We start from the raw sequence: 23,988 nt of genomic DNA, 5'->3' as shown, positions 1-23,988 counted from the left end.
TTAGTGTAAATTGGCAACATCAGAGATTTCGTGGTTTTAATATATTCATTGAAATATTGTCGGCCTGGCTACATGTTTTGCCGTTTTTACATTTGTTGATCATTTTATCAATTTCATCACTGGTGATCAGAGAGTTAAGGGTAGTTTCAGTGTTTTTGTCGATCATATTAGGTTCAACGCTATAGAGGTCATGGTCACTTGTGTTTTCATTTGGTGTTGTGTGTAAGTCTTTGAAATATGTATACAATTGTTTGATGCTTTGTTTAATTTCGTCTTTGTGACTTTCGAGTGATTTAAGGTAATTCCAATAATGCTTTGGTTGTTTGTTTTTTATGGTTCGTAATTGGGTTTGAGTACGACGCATATGTTTTTATGCCCGCGGATCGAATGATCGGGGGTATATAGTTTTTGGCCTGTCTGTCCGTCATTCTGTCTGTCTGCCATTATGTCTGTCTGTCTGTCATTCTGTCCCAAAACTTAAACCTCAAAACTTTAACCTCGGTTAAAGTTTTGCGATAACTTTTGAAATATTAAAGATAGCAACTTGATGTTTGGTATGCATGTGTATCTCATGGAGCTGCACATTTTGAGTGGTGAAAGTTCAAAATCAAGTTTATCCTTCAAGGTCAAATGTCAAATATATGGCTTCAAAGCGGCGCAATAGGGGGCATTGTGTTTTTGACTAACGCATCTCTTGTTTGTAATGGAAGTGCACGATTCGTTTGTATTCTTTGCCTGCATGGTTCAGTGCGTTTTTATTGTCTGATGTTTTGTTTTGATTGTAGAGTTCACGCATTCGTTTGTAGATTAATCTCTTGTTATTACATTGAGGCCCGTTCCAGGGTTTAGATTTGATTGAATGTGGTGTGTGTCGTTGGTTTTTATGATGAAATGATTTTGATTGAAATGTTTGTACGGCTGTCGTATGGAATATTTGTGCTATTTGTGTGAGGGCCATATTGATACTGTTGTTGTTGTTGCGATGATTGTTTTCGGTGTAGATAGAATTGTCGTGTTGAATAGTATTATTGTTGTTGTTGTTGATGTTGATGGTGGTTGTTGTGTTAAGAGTAGTTATGTTAGATGAAGTAAAAGTAGTAGCAGAGGTAGTATTAAAAGAAGTAGTAGTAGTAGTGCAAGAAGTGGTAGTGGTAGTATGAGCCGCACCATTTGAAGTATTAAGTAACGAGTAAATTGGTGTTAAATCGTGATTTTCTTAATTCAAGACGAAATCGGATTGTTTATCTGATTTCCATAGCCGATTTTTGTGTTGTTTAGGATTTTGATTTTTCTCATTTTCGATCACTTTTTCAGGTTTGATGTTCAAGGACAACACAGAGTGGCCACCAGAGAAAACCGGGAAAAGTTCTACGATTTCAAAACTGTGTAAGTATTTTAGGGTATGTACTGAGCAAAGGGTGTAGTCAATAATAGAATTCTCTTTGAATGTTGAACGACCTATAGTCTTATCTTTACTGAATATTCCATTTGGGATGAGAAGATTGTTGTTTTTACAAATATTTATTATGGTTTTGCCTATTCCGTTTATTTGAGGATCGCAGGAGCTCCTCTCTATGTACATATTATATTTGAGTAAATTATACTTATGGTTAAAATTATTAATCATGTCATTGTCGAAACCAAAGTATTCGGACAAGAAATCGTCGAATTCTATGAATATAAAGAAGTGAAACTCCAGCTGCTGGAGTAGTATTGAATTATTATTATAAACAATTAGTAGGTCCTTTATTTAAGGCAAGTGACCGATTGCCCAAACAGTACAAAACAGCACAATACAGCACAATACAGCACCAATCTAACCTCATAGCATTGTAACTCAAATTAAACAAGAGCACCGCCTTGCGGGTGCAGACCGCTCATCTATTTTTTTTTAAAGGTGAAGGGACTCTCAATTTCAATCACAAAGGAGAAAGGGGTGGAGTGAAGAGGGGTGTATAGTGTGGGGGTGTGGTCATTTATTTCATTATCTTCCAAAAATGCGGAAAAAAATCGGGGGGTTGGGGGGTGGGGGATGTGGGGGGGGGAGGGGATTCTTGGGTGCGATTGTTGGACGGTATTTCAAAATTAAAATAATAAAAATAAATATTTGTGTTCCAGGGGGGCGTGGGGGATGGTTTGGGTGGAGTCTATTGATGTATGTAAGGTAAGAGTTGTTTTGTCAAAGTATCAATCAAATCTAATCATAAATAAAGAAGTTATGGCAAATTTAGCAAAATTTAATAATTTGACCTTGAGAGTCAAGGTCATTCAAAGGTCAAGGTAAAATTCAACTTGCCAGATACAGTAACCTCATGATAGCATGAAAGTATTTGAAGTTTGAAAGCAATAGCCTTGATACTTCAGAAGTAAAGTGGATCGAAACACAAAATTTAACCATATATTCAAAGTTACTAAGTCAAAAAAGGGTCATAATTCTGTAAAAATGACAAACAGAGTTATGCAACTTGTCCTTTTACTGTCCCCCTATGATAGTTTGCGAGTGTTCCAAGTATGAAAGCAATATCTATGATACTTTAGGGGTACAGTGGACCAAAACACAAAACTTAACAAAATTTTCAATTTTCTAAGTATTAAGGGCCCATAATTCCGTCCAAATGCCAGTCATAGTTACATCACTTTGCCTGCACAGTCCCCTTATGATAGTTAATAAGTGTTGCAAGTATGAAAGCAATAGCTTTGATACTGTAGGAATAAAGTGGACCTTAACACAAAACTTAACCAAATTTTCAATTTTCTAAGTACAAAAAGGGCACATAATTCTGTCAAAATGCCAGTCAGAGTTACATAACTTGCCTGCACAGTCTCGTTATGATAGGAAGTAAGTGTACCAAGTTTGAATGCATTAGCATTGATACTTTCTGAGAAAAGTGGACCTTAACGCAAAACTTAACCGGACGCCGACGCCGACGCAGACGCCGACGCCGACGCCAAGGTGATGACAATAGCTCATTTTTTTTTTTCAAAAAATAGATGAGCTAACAATAATAAAAAGGAATTAAAACGCATTCAATTTAATTACCGTTTAATTACTCAATGGTATTGAAGATACCAGAGCAACAGAGTTACAACTTTTTCATGAACGATGGAATGAAACAATGAACAAGTCGGATAAATGGGCTGTATGGCCGTTAGTGTCGCCTGTTATTATAACGTGACTATATTTGTTGCTCATATCAGTAATCTCTATTTCGAAATTATTGAGTTCATCTAGGTTAAAGAATCTTGATGATTCAGGTGGAATGTACACTATGCCAAGTAGGCCGTCGTGTTCGATTGAAATGCAACCCTTTTTAAGCATTGCCCAAAGGATATAATCGGAGTAAGTTTTAAAAATTTCCACAAATTTGAATAATTTTTCTTTGACAAAAATACCCAAACCCCCTGACTTTCTATTAAATTTCATTTTTCGTGGTTGGGCTAAAAACTCAAATCCATCAATTTTAGTTATATCATGCTCGTCTGTTTTGCATTCTGTGCAGCAAAATATGTCAAACTAATTAATATATTCACAGAAATCCGGGTAAAACCACATTTTCGTAAGTCCACATACATTTAGCATTTCAATTTTAATAATTACTGACGGGTTTTATTTTAATATTGGACTTATCGTGTTTTTTCTTATACTTTCAGGAACGGACGTATTGCATGGAGAGGCGTTGGGGGTAATGTCCGGGAGCGGGAATTGGGGAGTGCACGGTGTACATCATCGCCATCTGATCCGGGCAAAGTGGCGGCAGTAAATGCATTTGGCTGGCAATCCTTTAGATTTGAGATTGTGTCGTCGCTAACATAAGGATTCTTGGCTTTTTGGAACATCCAATCCGTTTGTGCGACTGGTGTGGATTGTAGCGGTTGAGTGTGGCGACAATGGCGTGTTTTGGGAGAGGATGGGTAATTTAAGCATGAATCGCATATATATGTGATGATTGAGGAGCAAGGCGTATCTAATAAAATGTGTACCTTACTGGATACCTGACTGGGACTGTGAGTGTTCTTTGGGAGTGACTCAACGTTTATGTATGTGTCGGCTGCGAGGGTGCATTGTGCGAGGATTAAATTATCATCGAACACGATTGGAGCCTGGATGGCATTATCAAAAATGGAATGAAAACTTGATTTACTTACAGAGTTACATTTAAACGTATTTTGATATTGATCATCTTTCATGTTATTATTAGTGTTAACAAATGCACGATCAGAAATGTTTTCACAAATAGTATAAGAATGTTTGTTATTTGTAACAAATTGTTTTGTGTTAACAAATATATTGTCAGTGACACTGGACGATAAAACATTGTCAAAACGGGCTTTTGCAATATGCGGATTGACTGTCCCGGTGTTTTCCTAGCACCTTATACTGTTCACTGGTGGTGAGTTTGGTGGGTCGCCATGGGTCGCCTCCTCATCAGACATGTTTCCATCATTGTCCGTTGAAGTAACATGTGATGGCAGCGTTTGCTTGGGTTTGGATGGTCCCTTTCCGCGAGGCGAGATTGGTGCTGATCTTGGTCTCGGCGGAGCGGTTGGATTCTGCATTTTAATGGTCAGGTCTACTGGCTGTTGTCTGAACCTTTCGTCAGCGAGTTGTATGGGTTATTTGTTAGCGTGTGTTTGAGGATTCTTTTTGGCGGGTCTTGTAGGCTGTGGAGCGGTATGTTTTACTGGTGGCGGAGCATTTCTACACTGGACGCTACCGAGTTATGGATGCGCTCATGGATGTTTGATATTCTTGACCCTTTGAGGATAGGGTACCATTCTGGAAATAAATCCTCGGCGATTCGTCCGTTCACTCGGAGTGCTGCTGGGAAAAGCATCTGGACGTTACGGGGACCATGCTTTGACCTAGCTTCCTTGAATTTGGGCCATAGCTGCTTCCTGGTGTCGCTTATTTCTTTTGGATAGTCTCTCAGGAGGCTGAAGTTAGTTTCGGCAAGTCGACGTGCGCTGTTCATGAGGTTGTAAACGACGCCTGGGTGGCTCATCATGACTCGAATTTGCCGTGGTCGTGTATTGTTTGTGCTGGTGCGTCTGCCGACACGATTGGCGCGCAGGACTGAGATTTCACCTCTGTCAATGTTGAGTGACCTTCGCAGAAATTCATGAACTGTATTAAAACAATTTTCGTTTTCGCATTCATCTACCCCCGCAATAAGTATGAAGCTTTCCTTCTGCCGGGCCTCAAGCTCTTATGTTTTGTATTCAAGCAGTAGTGCACATTCGTGGGTGATGTTTTGTGCAGCACAATTGTAGTACAAACTGGATTCGATATTGTCAACACGGCATTTTAACAAACATACATTTTTCATGCCGTCTAATATAGTGTCAATTTTGCTCTCTAAATGCTGTAAGGTATCGGTGGAGTACATTTGTCGTATCGGGGAGCTATCCGCCGAAGATGAGTGTCTGAAGGTCGACACCCCACCCGCTGACTCCTGACGTTTACGCTTGCCATTTCTCGATTTATGCATTTCTTCATGGGAATTTTCGCTATTTAGTGGTGCAAATCTTGAACCTGTGCTAATACCATTCGAATAACCCGTCTGCTGTCTGTTCATGTTGATAAAATGTGCTAATAAAAATAATTTTTCTTTGTTTACGATTTTTCACTACCACGTCTCACGACCGGAAACATCGGCCTAAGAATTTCTTTTCGGGTTCTTTTTCTTGACTACAAACGCCGTTGCATTTGGCGAGGAGCTGATGATCGCGAGAAGTATTTACGGGGAGCATTCTTAAAGTTGTTTGTTGAAGAGATGTAAAACGTCGACAACCATGAGTCAAGGAGTGTTGCGACCGACATTCCTTCATACTATGGGGTGGTATTGCGACATCCCGTACTTGCCGCGACATCATTTAATCTGCCGCCAGACGTGTAGTAAAAATAAAAGCCATTAAACCATGAAAATCGTGATAGATCATACTATGTGCGACTGGCTTGGTTCACGCATAATCGATTAGAGTAACTTCATTGACACAGTTGATCGATTACATGACATGGTAGGTGGATGGGCTAGTACGCCGAGCACGAACCAACACAATATTGTACGTGATGGCGTGTTTGAAGTAACGTTCTATATTTGAATAATGCAGTTCAATCAAGTTTACTAAAACAACCATGTTGGTTATACTAACGTTTGTTTCAAATCAATGAGTTTTGAAATACATTAATTGTAATTTCGCCGTAGGGCAAACGCGGGAACCTTCGTTTGGAAGTTTGAACACGTTGACATTTGAAATGCATTAGTAGTTATGCAAAGATTATTAGGTTTCATTATATTAATGTTTGAAATCAATCGATATGTCAATGTGGTAACATACTATTCATAGATATTTCGTGGGATATCTGTATAGTACACGCTCCCCTACTATGGTTAATGTCGGGCTGGCTAGTTCAGTTGGAAGAGAGCTCGACTACAAATCCCCGAATCGACACCATACCTTGTATGGTGATTGGCTATTGGATCCTTCTTCGACCATACTCTCCCTTCTGATTCAAGTAGGGCAGTTGTCAGTTACTTATATAAGTATGAACCTTAGATACCGGTAAACCAGCTTACCTAGGAAATTTGCAAGATCATTAAATGACCCTCGTGATATGACTGAAATACTGTTGTTTCCCGCGAAAAATCTTGTTTACACCATCATTGTATGAAAATGACATACATGTAATTCGTTTTAAGGACTGTAACTGTGCTGGTTTTTAAGCGAACATATGCAACATAACAGCTTAAAACATACGTACAATTATAACAAAATATGAACATATAGAAACATATTTTTTCTTACTCAAGAAATTTGCAGGTAAAACAGCGATGTGTTTGAAGCATGTGTGACACAATGTTGATATATCTGTGGCTATTTATAACTAAAATTGCCAAGTCATAATTGAACAGAAACTAACACTGGAGCAAAATAGCTAAATCTATCGTGAGCCTCGCTCTGTGAAAAGGGGTGTAATGCACGTGCGTGAAGTGTCGTCCCAAAATAGCCTGTGAAATCCGCATAATCAGGACGACACTTCCCGCTGTTTTCGCTTTTTCGTTTAAAGGAAGACTCTTCTTGAAGAAAATGCAGTTAAGGCGGAAAGTGTCGTCCCTGAATAGCCTGTGCGGACTTCACAGTCTAATCTGGGACGACACTTTTTGCACATGCATTAAGCCCTGTTTTCTTATAGCGTGGCTCATTGTGTATTCTTTCAGAAAAACTGTAACAACTTCAATACATAATAACACAAAACACAGTTGATGGCATTTTATTCATTATTTCAATTCTTGTCAGACAATATTTGGGTTGTATGTATATTTGTGATAGTTTTGCGATTAGGGCATTTTATGAAATTTCAAACACATATAATAAAATTCAAACAACTTCAAAACATAAGAACACAAAACACATTTGATGGTATTTTACTTATTATTTCAATTTTTGTCAGACAATATTTAGGTTGTAAGTATGTTTATTATAGTTTTGAAATTATGACATATTATGAAATTTCTAACACACATAATGTTCTGCAAATAAGTCCCTTTAGAGTTTTTGTGATATTTTGATGCTGGTTTTAAGATTAATATTCGAACACGATAATGATTGCTGCTAATTTATGAGTTCTTTAATAATGGCGATTACCACCCTTCCAACCTCCCGCCAATTGATTTTGATTTTACGCTTTTGAGGTGACCCATTTGGTGCTGGTGTAGACCTAAAATAAAATAAAGTTTTTTTAATGAAAATATGATACAAATACAGATCAAGAGACTGGCATATCGTAATGCAGTCAGTGCGTTTCAAACAGCCTTGCAATAATACTTGTAAATCGACTTGTACTAATATACACAAATGAATTCCCTGTGCATGCGGTCTTTTTAATATTTATATAAAAAACAAACACTGTCAGCCCAGGAAAATTTAAAACCGCTTTTACAGTGTTCAATGTTTTGCGAAACGGAACGTTAATAGAGACAATAGTTGAACACACAGTGATAAATATGTAAATATTCACTGCTCAATGAGGATAAATTTATATATGTTATTGCTGGACCTTTACTTAGATATATTTCATACAAATTTCAGTTAATATAAGTAAGTTTCAGCTGAGAAACAAATAAGTTGAAAATAACAAACTATGATATCACGTTTCAGGTTCAAGACGTTTAAAGATCACTGCATAAATGCAAATAATTGATTAATATATGTTTTTCAGAGATCCTTTAGAATACATTTTCCAGCGTTATTTTTTAGTAAATATGGTTTGAGATAGCATCTTAGAATTTTTATATAAAAACGAACACATCAAACACATTCTTTAAATTACAATTTAACAATTCAATGCAATTAAACACGACACATCACTATTTTACTATATACAGGTTTTTACTTAAGTAGCCAATGTCATTGATTTTAAATGATGAACCAAATTGTCTAAATCATCAATGTATTACACTTCAAACCTTTCAAAACTTTTGGCTTTTAGCATTATTTGTTCGATAGCGTCAATGTTTACGTTCAAATAATATGATAGTTTCTTACCCCGCCATTTCCATGGCGTCTCCGATCACACAGAGCGCAAGACAATTTACTATTTCTTTTTCATTTGCATTCTGACACTTAAGTTCGCAGTCTTCTTTCACATTTGCGGGTGTCTGCAACAAAAACGGAAGGCAAAATTAGAAACAGTGTGAATGAGAAATAATGTTGCTAAGATACGTATTCATATGATAATATTAGCTGGAAACATGACGTCTCATGACAGCCACCATGACTGATTTATAAGCACTATCAGCTTTATTTTTAACTCGATTCTATCACACTATATGCATATTGAAACACCTCTTTACACATTAGCTCGATAATTTTCAATATAAATACTAAAATGTTATTTATGCTTCAGGATAATTTGTGACGAGCATTGAAGTTTCGTATTCTCACCACATGAATGTTTATTAATATCTTTACTGGCAGTAATAGGTCAATATTCGATCTTCTGCATTGTATTTTAAGATAAATGCATGGGCGGTAGATACATAAAAGATATGTGTTTCTTTAGGGGAATGGTCGCATTTGTTTTCCGAGTGGTTGTAGACAAAAAATATAATATTATTTTTCTGTGACCACTAGTTTTCGTAGAGTTTTCTTTTCAAACGTATGTGTAAATGTTCTACACGCCTTTACATGTGTAAGGAAAAGTAACTAATACTGATAGACCGAAGTTTTTGATGCAAACATATTGTGATTTTTTCTTATTATTTCACTGTGATGGAACATATATAATTTTATATTTTCACTGATATCAAATTTTCTTTCACCAATAAAATTCTCTAATCCACTGAAAATCATACCATAAAAGGCATTTTACAATAAAAAGCTGATTTTGTAAATAAAAAGTAAATATGTGTTAATCGTGAAATTATTTATAACTTTACTTCGTTAAGCTAGTTAACGCAGTTGTGTATATCCCTATTTCTGCTCTTACAAGATCTCGAGCATCAAGGGCATCTGCAACTTCCTCGTCAATGGATTCATCTGAAAATGGAGAGTTGGTTTGACATCATATACGAATGTTGGATTTACCTTTGTATCGGCTGCTTATAAACACTGGTTAGGGGAACCGATGACATACTTTTCCGGCGTAAGTTCGATAAATGGACAGTTTTAAACATAGGTTGTCATGGGATAAATTAATAGAGAGGCGATACGCACATAATAATAATAATCAGAAGACAAGTGCTTTAGTCAAAGTTAACATGAATACGTTCAAATTAAGACCTCCTTTTTTGCTAAAGGGAAAAATATTGTATTATTATGTAATTCTGCAATCCAGAAAACTTAGATGTATTTAATTTTTGTTTGCCAGTTTTTCAACACTAGAGCTAACCTAAGCACAGTTGCTTTCCCAACAGCTAAATGAACGACACAAAATACAAAAAAGACGACGTATTTCTCTTTTACCAAAATATATTTAGCAGTTGCAGAAATTAATGTAAATTTATTAATAGTAGATAAACATATTTCAAACCGCATTTAACAATAATAACTTAATTCATTTCATTATAAAATAATAAATGCTACAATAACATATTTTTTATACAAAACTGAAATTTTTCGTATTTATTTGTATAATTTCTAATGTTGAAATGTCCTTTTTAATATCCATCACAAAAATAAGTTAACGACTTGTTCAGTCTAATATTTTTTTTAACAAGCTTTATCTTAATTACGATATGAGAAAAAATACAAGATATTTACAAAAGACATAAAACAAAGGTACATACCTATGGACATGGCCATGGAGGACCAGACCAGCAACACTGCCAAAGATCCAAACAGAAGTACTTTCATCTTTAGGTTTTAACGTCAGCAAAACGAATTGTCCTAACATCACAACAACGGCATTTTAAATACTATTCTTGAAAAGGAAGAAGGAACATGCTATAGCCAATCAGTGACGAGCCTTGTTGTTTCGTATACTTCAGAGTCTTGTACGTATTTTTGAAAACGTCGAAATCTTGTTCAATCTCACAATAAAATCCGGCTTCGTTCGTTTTTAATATTTCTTTAACCAACACAATTTGTTCTGATCAAGTAATAATGTTTCATAGTAATGATTCAGCGAAGTAATTTGCCAACGTTACCAGGCGCTCGTGGGTACAAAAGGATGTTTCAGATGACTGCAGAAGGTACCCATTAAAATTACAAAAATCATCATCATATGAATCACCTAGTACTTAACACGTTACTATTACAAATTAACGCCTTTGACTTTTTTTACGAGGTATACAGAATGACACTGATCGGATGATTTCTATAAACATAACGCGCTAACCCAGAGTAGATAGATTGTTTTATATATGTAAGCCGAAGGCTAAATGATAAAGCTAGTATGAGTGTTTGAATATAAAACAGTTATGTATTTCCCATGAAACGGTTGTAAAATGTGAATTTTTACTTTTGGTGGGTCGGTTCATATATTATATAGCAACTAGTGTTAACTTGTGCCTTTTAATAAAGACGAGATGTAGCTGATACTCTTTTTGGTTTGCTTTCATCGTGCCTCAGAAAGTTACGGTTCTTGTGCTCTGGTCTGTATATGACCCTCGTAAACTTATCTGGTTCTTTCGTTCCAAAATATTGCCCTGCTGGATTTTCGCGCAATCTATGCATAGATGGTGACGGCAGTGCGTTATTAGTAAGACCGTTTTGTACACAACGACTTCCACGTTGAACGTTTTGCCTCAGTGCACTTATATGAGCCTCGCTCTGTGAAAAGGGGGTTTAAGTGCGTATAGTGTCGTCCCAGATTAACCTATGAAGTCCACAGAGGCTAATCAGGGACGAAACTTTCCGCTTTTATGACTTTTTTCTTTAAGAGCAAGTCTCTTCTTAGATAAAATCCAGTTTCGGCAGAAATTGTCGTCCCGGATCAGCCTGGGCGGACTGCACAGGTTAACCTGTGACGACACAAAACGCACATGTATCAAACCCCCTTTTCACAGAGCGATGCTTATATAATGTACGTAAGTGTTATGCAAATTGAGGCGTTCAGCGTTCAGCGGTTCGAATATTTTAACTTTAATAACTTTTCATTCTGCGATAAATTAAAACGTTAAAAAAATGGCGCACGAAGCGAATCGAGAAGAAGTTAAAGATATCTTATCATATCGTTGTTACGTAATTTCCGATTCGGTTCGATCGCCTTCATATTTAAATTTCTTTGAAAATTGGAAATCATTCATTATTTGAAAACATTACGATATATTTGTCACCTTGATGTGTATTTCACAAAAGATCACTCGATAAATCAACTTATTAGTAGCGATATATTACTATTTCAATGATGTTGCTGTTTGTGTAAGCATTTAGCTGTACGCACGAGTGGATGATCTACACAAGACCACATGTTTCATCCTTGCCTAATGACAACTCGTGTAGCGGCGATCGAGATGAAGAAGAGGGCTGTTAGGAGCCTGTCGAAGAAGCTGTACAAACAGTTGAAGACTGATAACTCTACAGTAGACCACCCGTTTCATACACGCTTGACATCTGACAATGTATATTCAGTTATGGGCAGCTGTTTCTTTTTCAGTAAGTTGCATATCTTGGGGCCATTTCATAAACGATCATACGACAATGTTAACTTACAAGAGTATTTTGTAATCTTAATAAGTAGACGAACTAGCTTTCTATGCTCGTCAAATATATATGGCGCTATATACGCTAATGTAAGTAATTATAAATACTGACAATATATAAACATATGATATTGACTTAAGCAAATATGCATTTTCGAAAAATGTATCGTATCGTAAATGTGTATTACGATGTTTATTGAAATGGTCTCTTGGTATATTTAAGTAAAGAATAAACATGTATTGATGTGCAGTGTGCATTGTGTGTCATTATTTGTAGCTTTTAAACATTGTACAGACCACATTTTGCATCAACAATGAGTATATTGTCAGACACTTTAAGGCTAAGGATAATGAAATAGCTGTGAACCTCGTGAAGAGCACTCAAGTAGGTTATATCTGTCCTTTATTAATATGAAACAATTTGTTTAATGTTTGAGTTGAAATCTTAATAATGTAGATTTACATTTTGCTGCTCTTAATATACTTGCATACTGCCTCTGTTGCAAACATTGACCTGATGAAGCAGGGTCGAATAAACTAGTTGATATCCGGCAGTACCTCGCGTGACCAAGATCTATCATAAGTACGTATTCCTACGCGCCGATTAACATGTTCGAATATGTGACATTTGAAATTTATTGAGACGCATCATGAATGTTATCGTTTCATTATATGATCCTTTTTTGTTTCTTCTTTAAATTATATTACCGAAAAGCTTTCCGTATTTTTTTTTTCATCTACTTGATTTTGAAATTTATGGCGTAGCTAGTGTGACGTCATTTCTCTGACGAAACATAGACTTCTAGGTTTAAGCAAGACTTTCTGGGTTTTAGGGACAATTTTGACGCGGTGGTTTTTAACAGTAATATATTTTTTCAAAGTATCGAACGAATCCATTACGTATTTCGGATTGTTTGTTTGTCCTGCATAATTGTTAACTTCGATAGCCTTTTTACGGAATTTAATAACTCGCTCCTACAGGATTACGATTTCGTAAATCGTGTTTTGGGTCAGACTCAGAGTTTGAGAGTGGTTTGCCTTAGAGTGTGGTTTAAAATACATTTCGATAAACGGATGGAAGAACAGGAAATGGATTTCGATAAAGGGATGGAAGAACAGAAATTGGATTTCGATAAAGGGATGGAAGAACCGAAAATGGAAATGCACATCGTTGTAACTTCAGGCCTTTTCCGCCCTATGCCACGGGTCCGAATATGGGCCCCAATCCCAATGCAAATCTGTTTGTTTTTTAATTCCAATTGAAAAAAAAAATTCCCAATTCTAACTTCCAACGATTGCAAAGTTGATTTTTTTTCGGCCGCTGAAATTCGCAAAATAACGTTACCTTAATCCGCAAACTAAACCCGCTTGTTTTGAGCCCGGCTTTGGATCGATCAATACTACGCGCACTGTGCATGTAATCATTAATCATCATAATGACGTCTCACAACAGCAAATATTACGTTGCCAAAATAAGAAAAACAAGAAATGTGTTTGTCAAAAACACTATGTTCCATTCTGCGCCGCTTTTATTTAGTTTTTTTGACCTTTGACATTGAAGAATGATCTTGACATTGACCTTTTACCACTCAAAATGTGCAGCTCCATGAGATACACATGCATGCCAAATATGAAGTTGCTATCTTCAATATAGCAAAAGTTATTGCAAAATGTTAACGTTGGCGCAAACAGACCAACAGACAGACCAACAGACAGGGCAAAAACAATATGTCCCCCACTATAGTGGTGGGGGACATAAAAAAGATTCGAAAAATACGCCAACTATTTCGTCCCTTTTCAACAAACAAAAAGAAAAACAAACAACATCGGGTGAGGTGAGCATAAGAATGCACTGAAATATTTCTAGTAATAAAACAACACAAAGATGCGCAATAAGGATTTATATATATCTAAAATTGATTATAGATATATTCATTTGTTAGTAATTGTGTTATAAAATAACTTTGATATTCTTCTTTTTTAAGGGATTAAAGCAGTCCTAAAATCTTAAACATGCATGCATTATGCCCAATATAAAAGGTAACTATTTGTTTGTGCATCAGTGTCTTAGAAATAACACTAGCTTTTACGTAGTGAAATGCTTCTATTTCAGCAGCCAGTTGAAGTGATCTCATCCCCACAAGAGGCAGATTTGATAGATGGGACTCAGCCCTTAACAAAAAACTCACAAAAGTAACCCAGCCTCCACCACGACTCACTGACACAGAAGTGTACCATCCTCCAACAGAAATCACAGAAGTGACAGAGCAATTGTTATTTTCTTGTTACTTTGTGGTATAAACATTTTGAATACTGACACTGTGTTTCAACTTTGATTATATTTTATTAACATAGGCATGGTTATGTACACTTATCACAAATGTTCATAATATTTTGTTAAATGTTAATAGTATGGTTACAAAATAGTCGTTATTTACCAGTTAACGACTTCTTTGAAATATAAGAAACACTATTTACATGCGATTATTTTTCCCAATTGAGCCAGTTTTGCGATTTTTTTTTCCCAAAATGGGATTTTTCACGACGCGACATTATCAAAATTCTAGTGTGGCGTTTTCCCTAAACGGAGCAGAAAAGACCTAAACGTTATTGTTATAAGCATAGGATTAAAGTTGTCGTTTAGGTAAATAAATTTGAGCTTTTGTGTAGCTTTTGCATTTTTATTTCAATTACTACCAAGAAAAGTATCTTATTCTCGATTCGTTATATATTTTTTTCTCACATTTTAAATAAAAAAGTATTAAAAGGAAAAGTTTAATATGAAACTATTTTTTACGTGACACAATCGGTAGTTATTCGGTCATCAGGAATGCTGTGTACATGTAGGAGGCCCGACCCAAATAATTATTTTATATCAATTAATCATATCTCTTTGTTAAAATGTGTTAACGACATAAGTTAACGTGAAGTAGGATAAATCGAATTCATGGTTGGTGCCGAGATGAAAAAAGTTTATCCTGTTTGGCCCGAAAAAGAAAAATGGGGCTCGCTTGTAAGATGTAGGTCGTGCATTCAATGACACTGCATACGATTCCTTTTATTCAAATTATTATTACACAGCAATGGAATATATATAATTTTATTTTATATATGATTTCCGGTTATTTACTTTTAAGCGCATTGATTCTTAATTGCCCACAGTATGGTTCCAGGTGTCACGTGTTCAGCACACGGAAACAGTGGCGGCTTTTGCTGTTCGAGTTTTGGTTAACGCGTATTTTCTTCAATTTAACAAGACGACAGCGATTACACGGTGTATTTCTTTTTCATAATGTACACACCGGTCTTACTGACAATAACGTAGTGACGTCACCATCTATGTATAGAATTATTGCTTTATTGATAACTGTTGCACTACAGTCACTTATTAATATATTAGTTAGAAGGTGATTTTTCAAGCGGTTCAGTAGTGTAGTGGTTGCACGCTCGCTTTACATGTGAGAGGTCCAAGGTTCGAGACCCAGTAGAATCAAATTATTTTATTTGTGTTCTATGTTAACTTTTTGTTTTGAGGTAGACATTTTAGTTTAAATAAATATGCTGTTTTATTGTAACCATTTTTTGTTTTTATTATGCCCATGAAATATATGTGTGAGAGGGTGGGGGGGGGGGGTCGTGAACACATTACAACTTTTACAGTGTTTTCATATCAATGAGTACTCAACCCCTATCGTAAATGAGCAACGTAAGAATAATTTCAGAATCATCTCCCCTTGAAGTTGAGAAAAATATGAAATTACGCTTACAAGATGAAGCAGATTTTTTAAAACCTACACAGTTCTGTTTCATAAATGAAAACTGCACGCGGATGCCAGTAAAAAAAGGAAACCAATGTTAATAAAATGAACTATGAAATATTTGTGGGTTACAACACAAAATCATAGATAATGGTTATTTGGGGGTTATAACACAACATCATAGATAATGGTTATTTGGGAGTTATAACACAAAATCATAGATAATGGTTATACCAGTATCTTTTTCTATTTTGTTTAAAATAATCTGCCAATATATTAATATTTACAGTAGAAAAAAATCGTTCCATGTAACTTCATTGTGTGCCTTTTGCACTAAAATTCCCGACGCCCTTTGATGCTTTGCATCAATACTTATCTTGTTATTATATTGTATTGCATTTTAATTGAATATTGGTTTAGTGAGATAAATTCTTATTTAATCGTGTGTGTTTTATCACTAATACTGAGCTTAGAGTGCGGTAAGTCTACCAATCAAACGGTTTATACCAATCGTGCCTTGAATTGAACAATCCCATGTGGTGAACACAGCTTTAATAATTACGTAATGTTTAAGGACGTATTGCATGTACATGTATTGTCTAACATGTTTTAGGCCATTGGTCATTAAATAAAGGTAAAGCGGACAAGAATTGTTCACACATTCGGTTCATTTGAAATACGTACAGAGAAGTCTGTTAACAATAATTATGAAGTTTTCTATATACTTTCTAACATGCCAATACAGACCTCTCAATGGATGTGGTCCTTGTGGTAATTGTTCAATTAGAATGCGGACAAAACCCCTCCCGGATAAAAACCCTCCCGTCAGTTTTATAGGGGCCGGACGAAAACCCTCCCATGAATAAACGGGGACGGACAAAAACCCTCCCATGAAAAAAACGGGGGAGGACAAATACCCTCCCATGAAAAAACGGGACCGGACAAAAACCCTCCCGTGATCTGAGCCACGAATACACTATCAACAATTATTTATGAATTTTTAATCCGAAATCGGTCATTTCCGAATGTCATTTCCGACATTTGTATTTTTTTGTCGGTTATCCGAGATATTTATTTTTTGTAATAGTGACTTCACTTCAGTAGGTAACATTACACTATATATTGACTAATTAAAATATTTCCGAATTGAAATGTTATTATTTTACACCCATTTAACGTCAATTATATATGTTTGAAATAAGATTTGTATTATTACTTAGTATGATAAGAACTACGATATTCATTATTACTTAGTATGAATAACAAGTAGGGTGTTTATATAAAATATATAAATTATCAAATTGTGCGCCGGCCAGTGCATTAAGAACATCAAAGTCGTGTTTCTTTTTTAGTCATCATCGCAAAAATCACAGAGGCGGACACAGGCTTCCAAAGACATTCTTTATTTCGTTTTATAACAAGTATTATGAAGTCTAGACAGTATAATGTTACATACATTGACAAATAAGCATAATCAATTGATAAACAAAAACCAACATTGTAGACACTTGTGTGCCTTTACACAAACAAATTGCTTTTTATATTTGCAGATTCACAGTATGATATTTTGAACAAATGTTGTCAGCATTGAGTGATTTTTTCGGGTTAATGAATGCAACATTGTGTGAAGCAAATACATTTGTCGGCGTTTAATTGCTTTTAATTAATTCTGTGATTAAACTACTTAAAAACTAAAAGTAGTTGCAGAATCACAGTTTGCTATTTTGAGTAAATTTTGCGGATTAATGAATGCAACAATGTGTGAAGCAATTACATTTGTCGGTGTTTAATTGCTTTCACGGGAGGGTGTTTGTCCGCAGTTGCAGATTCACAGTTTGCTATTTTGATACATATTATTGATGCCATTAACTAGTTAATTGCTATGATTAGCTGATTAGTGGGCCTAAATAACCGAATCATTGACATATTTGACAATACAGTATGCTTTATATATTGTCTGCAAAAATTTAATTGAAAACGTTACAGTCAAAGCTAAATTAAATAAGTAATTGAGCCAAATTAATTACATGCTAACGAATTGTTAGTTGTTAACAGAATTTTACTTTCATTTTCGCAAAGTTTTTAGAAACTTCCCGGAAAGCACGTTTTTTGTATGAATGAGAGTATGACGCGATTAAACGTTGCACTGTATCGTATTGCATTCAATCTAAATTTAAATTCACTTGTCTATAAATGGCCTCATTTCATGTTTTAATTGATGTTGTTATTATATTGGATTATCGGATATATATGCAAATAAGAAAGCGGTATGTTTACAGTTAATGGATACACATTTTCTTTCAATTTCACACCCCTGAAAACACAATACACAATACACACGATGGGTAATTTTATCGGATTAATGAATGCAACACTAAGTGTTTCTTTTACGGGAGGGTTTTTGTCCGGTCCCGTTTTTTCATGGGAGGGTTTTTGTTCTCCCCCGTTTTTTTCATGGGAGGGTTTTTGTCCGCCCATGTTTATTCACGGGAGGGTTTTCGTCCGCCCCCTATGAAAATGACGGGAGGGTTTTTATCCGGGAGGGGTTTTGTCCGTATTCCTTCAATTATGGCATTTATGTGGTCCTTGTGGTCTTTGTTCAATTGTGGCATTTATTTGCAAGTTCGATTGAAACTTTGCAAAATATGCAAGTAGGCTTTTAACAGGTTTTTTATTTAAATGTTTGAATACAGGTGTATAATGAAATAAATGATTGAAATCACAATTCAGTTATTTTTTATATATTATTTTATTTATTTTTTATGCTTTTATTATTTATTTACACAATCATGTACATCTATTAATGACTATTGACATACATGTATAAATTAACGCATCAGAATGTCTTGGATTTTAGTTTTGCTCACACCAAGATCATTAGCCACTCTTCTACAACTGTGTTCTTTGCCTAACATACTACATGTATTTACCTTAACGCTTTCTTCCAATGTCAAGAACTTACGATAAGAAGCAATATTGGTTAATTTTAACTTAAAATTCACTTATCTTTAATCTATACATGTTTTATAATGAAGTAATGTAATAAAGGAATTAATATAAAAATGTATGTGTGAAATTGGCATCGTAATTGTAACCAAGCCGTAAATTTCCATAATGAGTTGATGTTAGCCCTAAACTGTTCTTTGATATTTTCCGCAATTAGTAAAATTACTACGAGTCACTGAAATACAAAGGCAACTTCTTACACGTTCGACAAACTGCCAACGTCATAAAAGAAGCAGACGGCTACCAATTAGCAATTAGTGTTAAATAAAAAAAAACTGCTGTTGAGTAAACGTGTGCACTGGTAAGATGTTTATTACGTGACAATCACAGCTTCATGGCGACCTTTTTTTTATTTTAAGATGTGAAATAGTTGATTGTTATGATTAAACCATGCATGCCAAGTGGACTCTCCCATCCTTCTAAATTTCTAAATTGGATCAATTTATTTCCAAAATTAGGGATGTCTAGTATATTTTTTTCTATATCAAGAATATTTCTTACAGAAATTCCTTTAAGTAAACAGCGCAGACCATGATGAGACGCCGCATCATGCTGTTTGCCAAGGCCTTTTTTTCTAGTCGCTAGGCATAAATGGGTTAAAGTGGTCGTTGTTAGCTATCAAAACGGACTTTTGGGAATGTAAAATAGCGGTCGCTGGTCGTTGTTTGCAGGTAGATGTTATTCATCTCATCTTCGCCTGTGGTCCCATCTGGGGCATAGGCCGCAAACCAGCTTTCTCTAGGCGTGTCGGTTCTGGGCGAGTCTCTCCAGCTGCCCCCATGTTTTGCCCATCTGCTTAGCATCTGCATCCAGGTCCCGGCGCCAGGTGTTTCTAGACCGCCCTCTCTTTCTTTTCCATTGGAGGTTCCATGTGAGAGATTGTCTTGTCGTATTGGATGCATGCTTGCGGAGGGTGTGGCCTATCCACCGCCAACGTCTCTGAAGGATGTCTCCTTCAACTGGCCGCTGCTTTGTTTTTCATTATAATTGTTCGTTGGAGATCTTGTCTGGCCAGCGGATCTTGAGGATCTTCATGAAGCAGGTGTTGATGAAGACCTGTATTTTCTTCATGGTGGTGACAGTGGTTCTCCAGGTTTCTGCTCCATAGAGCCATAGAGGAGTAGTGACTTCACGATGGTATTGAAGAGCCTTATCTTGGTGGTGATGCCAATTTTGCTGGATCCATAGATGTTTTTCAGCTGATCGAAGGCTGCTCGTGCTTTACCGATGCGGGTTCTGACTTCTGCATCCGTTCCTCTCTGGTTGTCCAGAATGCTGCCGAGATAGGTGAAGCTGTCCACCTCTTCAAGCGCATCGCCTTTGACTGTGATGGGTGCGATTGTGTTTAAAGTGATCGTTGTTAGCTATCAGAACGAACTTTTGGGAATGTAAAATGGCGGTCGCTGATCGTTGTTTGCAGGTGGGTGTTATTAGCAGATACAATATATTTGGGGAAACGTTCGGGAGGAAATCAATACGGTCGTTATTCAAATGTGGTCGTTTGGGCAGGTTAGACTGTAGTAATGTTAAAAACTGCCAAACCGCCGATTCCTTATGTTTTTGTACGAAACCAAACAAATAAGTTTAGGAATTTGATAGAGGATGACACAATAAACATTTATCCGAAATTATATCGAAATCAGATGACCAGTTGCTGATCTGAAGCTTTTCAAAGTTTTCTTCAAATAAAAAAATACAAAATAAGTATGAAACCTGCCATGCCTGAAACGACCATGTTTTTTTCCCGAAAGAATCGACACGCGATTTTGGAATTTGGGAGAGGGTCCCCCTATGAGTATTTCGGTTAAAACAACTGAAACCATTTAGCAAGATGTTTGTAATATGAATATCGCCAGTGAATACTAGTATTTGTAAGCTTGTATTGCACGGGTAAATATATTTCTAACATATAACAAGAAGTCGATTAATGACTGCGTAAAGAACATTCTTACAGAGTTTTGTCCACCATGTGATTTTTGGAAAGATAAAAGATTGAAAATATCCACGTGAGACAATAGATGACGGACACCGGATTGTGAACGACAACAGTTACTGCCCTTTAAAACTCATATTTCTGTTGTTTCCGGTACAAGTAGCATCACGTGTAATAGTTTTATGAGTGCAATTTAAAAAGTGGTTTGCGACAAAAAAGTGTTCCTATTATATGAAAACATAAATACGGAAACATAACACAATTTTTGAATCGGTGTAATAGTATTGTGCATGTTGTTTGGTTAAACTAATATAACAATGTGACAGCTGTGTCGAGTTTCTATCGTGGTATCGACCAATAATGATAAATCTGCATTATTTGTGTAGGCGGATACTATTTCGGAGACCCTATTTGCGAGGGAATATCAATAAATTATGAAGACACGTGTATTTTCATATTTCTTTTTTACTTTAAACAATTATTAACACAAATTATTCTAATTATTTGTGTATGCATGTCATTTCTATAATATTTTGTACCTGACATTATGTACGTATTGTTGAGGTGCTCCATTAATATAATATTACACGTGTTTCCGAAAAAATAGACATGATATAAATATAAGAAGGCCCAAAGTAAATGTATTTAAAACCAATAAAAAACTGCGGATTGCAAGAAAAGTGTAGACTATAAAAACCGTTTATTTGTTTGAAAGTTCCGTTAGTTATTATGACCAAATCATGAAACTAACATGTACGCTACAATGAAATATGAATGGTTAACTACCTATGCGCAATACAAAAACTAATTTTTAATCTAGTACAACCTTTATCAGACCAAGCTACATTACCAATATGAATCAACATAATTATAAGTAGACCTAAGCATGAAGATAGGCAATTGCAATAATCTTTAAAACCTACTGGATTTTGTTGCCCCCCCCCCACACACACATGACGACAATGGAGTGGCATGTACAGCAATATAATGCCTATATTTCGAAGTATAAAGTTTTATAATGACCTTGAACATACTCAAACATGTGGCTAAGGCCATATTTAGGTCAAGTGCTTGTATAATTTCCCGATAAGTGAAAAGTGATTTTTTGGACATGCACACACATAATGCGAATATTCGGACGAATTAATCACGGTGATGCTTACATAAACTGGACATAAACTTGAAAGACTGTAAGCTTGATGACCGTGTAAAATAGTGGATTATTATATCTTTAAATTGGATCATAAAATATATTTTAATAGTCCGTCCCAAACTTTAATTACAAGAAAATAAATAATCTCTAAATATTTCACAATGTAATTATAGTTATTTACCTTTCGAAAAAAGTACTTTTCCACGATTCATGCTCTAAAGAGAATATTGCCGACCGACAACATTCTCAAATGTGGTTTTCACCTACATGGAATATCTATTGCCTTGTTCCATAAGAAAGGTGATGGTAAATTAATCGTAAATACTTTATATAGCATTACATTACTTTGAAATATAATCAAACTAAATTAAAGCTATTTTGATAAAACCACTTACTAGCATCGACTTTAACGATTTATTGTCCTATCACGAAACTATGTAAACAGTAATCTCAAAGATGAATATGTTTGGGGCCATAAAATGATGAATCAAAGTACTGAAAGTACTGGTTTGACGATGCTTTTGAAGAGGATGGATATATAGAGGATATTTGTTGGATTCGGTGGAATATCGATTTTTCCCAGAAAAACAGCGAAAAATATCGATACTTTCACTGTTATTTTTCACTGTTTAAAACAGTGAAATACCAGTTTATTTCACTGATATTTCTGTATAAATCACCGGAAAGCATAAAATAAATAAGCATCCATTTAAGTTAATCTACATCACCGCAATTGTGTAATTTTTATTGCTTGTCATTTATCCGCAGGTCAATAGTTAATGGTTGTTGTGCAATCGTTTTTGTTCTTGGACACTGTACTCCCTTCAATGAGATTTATTTACCTAAATATCTCATATTTGAACTTACAATTCTTTTGAGAGTAATGGTCCAGACAACTGGATAAAACAGCAACAATATGCTAACCCATTATTTTTCTAGGAACATAATTGAGAATTCCCTAGACCTTGTGACCAAAATGTTGAATATGCTACTTTCAAGCTTGACTTTGAAATCATTTAAAATAATGTTCTAACCAATTTACAAGTGGATCAAAGAGAGAATGTGACTACTAAAGTATTAACAGACCTTTTCTTATATTTGATCTAGTGCCCTAATTTTTGATAGAATATGAAACCCAAAATGACGTAGAAGTGACTAGTTTCATAAGAATCTGGCAAAGAGGTGACACCCAAATTTAAACATTGTAAAATGATATCTTATGTGTTCACAATAAACTTTGGATAACATACAACAGACAAAGAGTGATAACAAAAGCTCACCTTGTCACATCATAACAAGTGAGCAAAATAACCAAAACTATGACATCATATAATTGCTCAGTTACTTCCAATAACAATAAAATGTTACTTTTGAAACAAATACAATACCTTCCCTTTCTTACTACAGGCTGTTTTAAAACAAGATAGCCCAGTATCGCTCACCCAATACTCCTTCTTTAGTGTCAAAAACTTGTGTATGATTTGACTTAGTTGTAACCTAGCTTTAGCCTGCACATGACCCACTTGAAAATTCAGCTTTTGATTTGATTAAGATGGGCATTGTAAGCAATTTTCATGAAAATCAGGAAGATAATGTGACCTGTAGAAAGGTAAAGGAAGTTTTTTTATATTTTGACCTAATGACCTAATTTTCGACAAACTACCAACTTTCAAACTTAAACTTTATTTCATCGAGATACCATTCTGTCCAATTTTCATGAAGATCTGGAAGAAAATGTGACCTCTGGAGTGTTCACTAACCTTTCCTGTGATTTGGTTTGTTGACCTAGTTTAGACCACATATGACCTACTTTAAAACTTAACCTAGAATTGACCGAGATGAACATTTACCAACATAAGGCAAACAAGGGCTGTATGTAAAACATGCATGCCCCCCATATGGGCTGTCAGTTGTAGTGGTAGCCATTGTGTGAATACATTTATTGTCACTGTGAACTTGACCTTTGACCTAGTGACCTGAAAACCAATAGGG

General features: G+C 35.5%; 2 protein-coding genes across 4 annotated transcripts in view; one reads left to right on the top strand and one right to left on the bottom strand.

Moving 5' to 3' along the window:
* The window catches only part of LOC127865886 (uncharacterized), a 177,588-nt gene that overhangs the window by 27,387 nt on the left and 126,213 nt on the right, over positions 1 to 23,988 (top strand). The gene's annotated exons all lie outside the window — the stretch shown is intronic.
* On the bottom strand, positions 7,422 to 10,650 carry LOC127865892 (uncharacterized). 2 transcript variants are annotated; one of them, XR_008042810.1, is made up of 4 exons: positions 10,290 to 10,650; positions 9,441 to 9,540; positions 8,548 to 8,660; positions 7,422 to 7,720 (listed from the first exon to the last, which is right to left on the bottom strand). XR_008042810.1 is itself a non-coding variant. In XM_052405943.1 (4 exons), the coding sequence occupies exons 1-4, from the start codon at positions 10,354 to 10,356 to the stop codon at positions 7,615 to 7,617; spliced, it is 336 nt and encodes a 111-aa protein (XP_052261903.1). In that variant the 5' UTR covers positions 10,357 to 10,650; the 3' UTR covers positions 7,422 to 7,614. The 2 variants fall into 2 exon arrangements, 1 of the variants encoding a protein (XP_052261903.1); XM_052405943.1 differs by having other exon boundaries at positions 9,491 to 9,540.

This window comes from Dreissena polymorpha, chromosome 2 (genome assembly GCF_020536995.1).
Source record: "Dreissena polymorpha isolate Duluth1 chromosome 2, UMN_Dpol_1.0, whole genome shotgun sequence".
Lineage (NCBI taxonomy): Eukaryota > Metazoa > Mollusca > Bivalvia > Myida > Dreissenidae > Dreissena > Dreissena polymorpha.
This window is presented reverse-complemented; position numbering and strand designations above follow the sequence as displayed.

What these genes read in the sequence shown, in the direction of transcription:
- LOC127865892 (XM_052405943.1), bottom strand. Translation starts at nt 10,356, where the DNA reads ATGAAAGTACTTCTGTTTGGATCTTTGGCAGTGTTGCTGGTCTGGTCC. An exon ending in CCCTTGATGCTCGAGATCTT is followed by an intron (nt 8,661 to 9,490) that starts GTAAGAGCAGAA and finishes TTTTTGTTGCAG; the next exon opens with ACACCCGCAAATGTGAAAGA. An exon ending in GACGCCATGGAAATGGCGGG is followed by an intron (nt 7,721 to 8,547) that starts GTAAGAAACTAT and finishes ATTTTATTTTAG; the next exon opens with GTCTACACCAGCACCAAATG.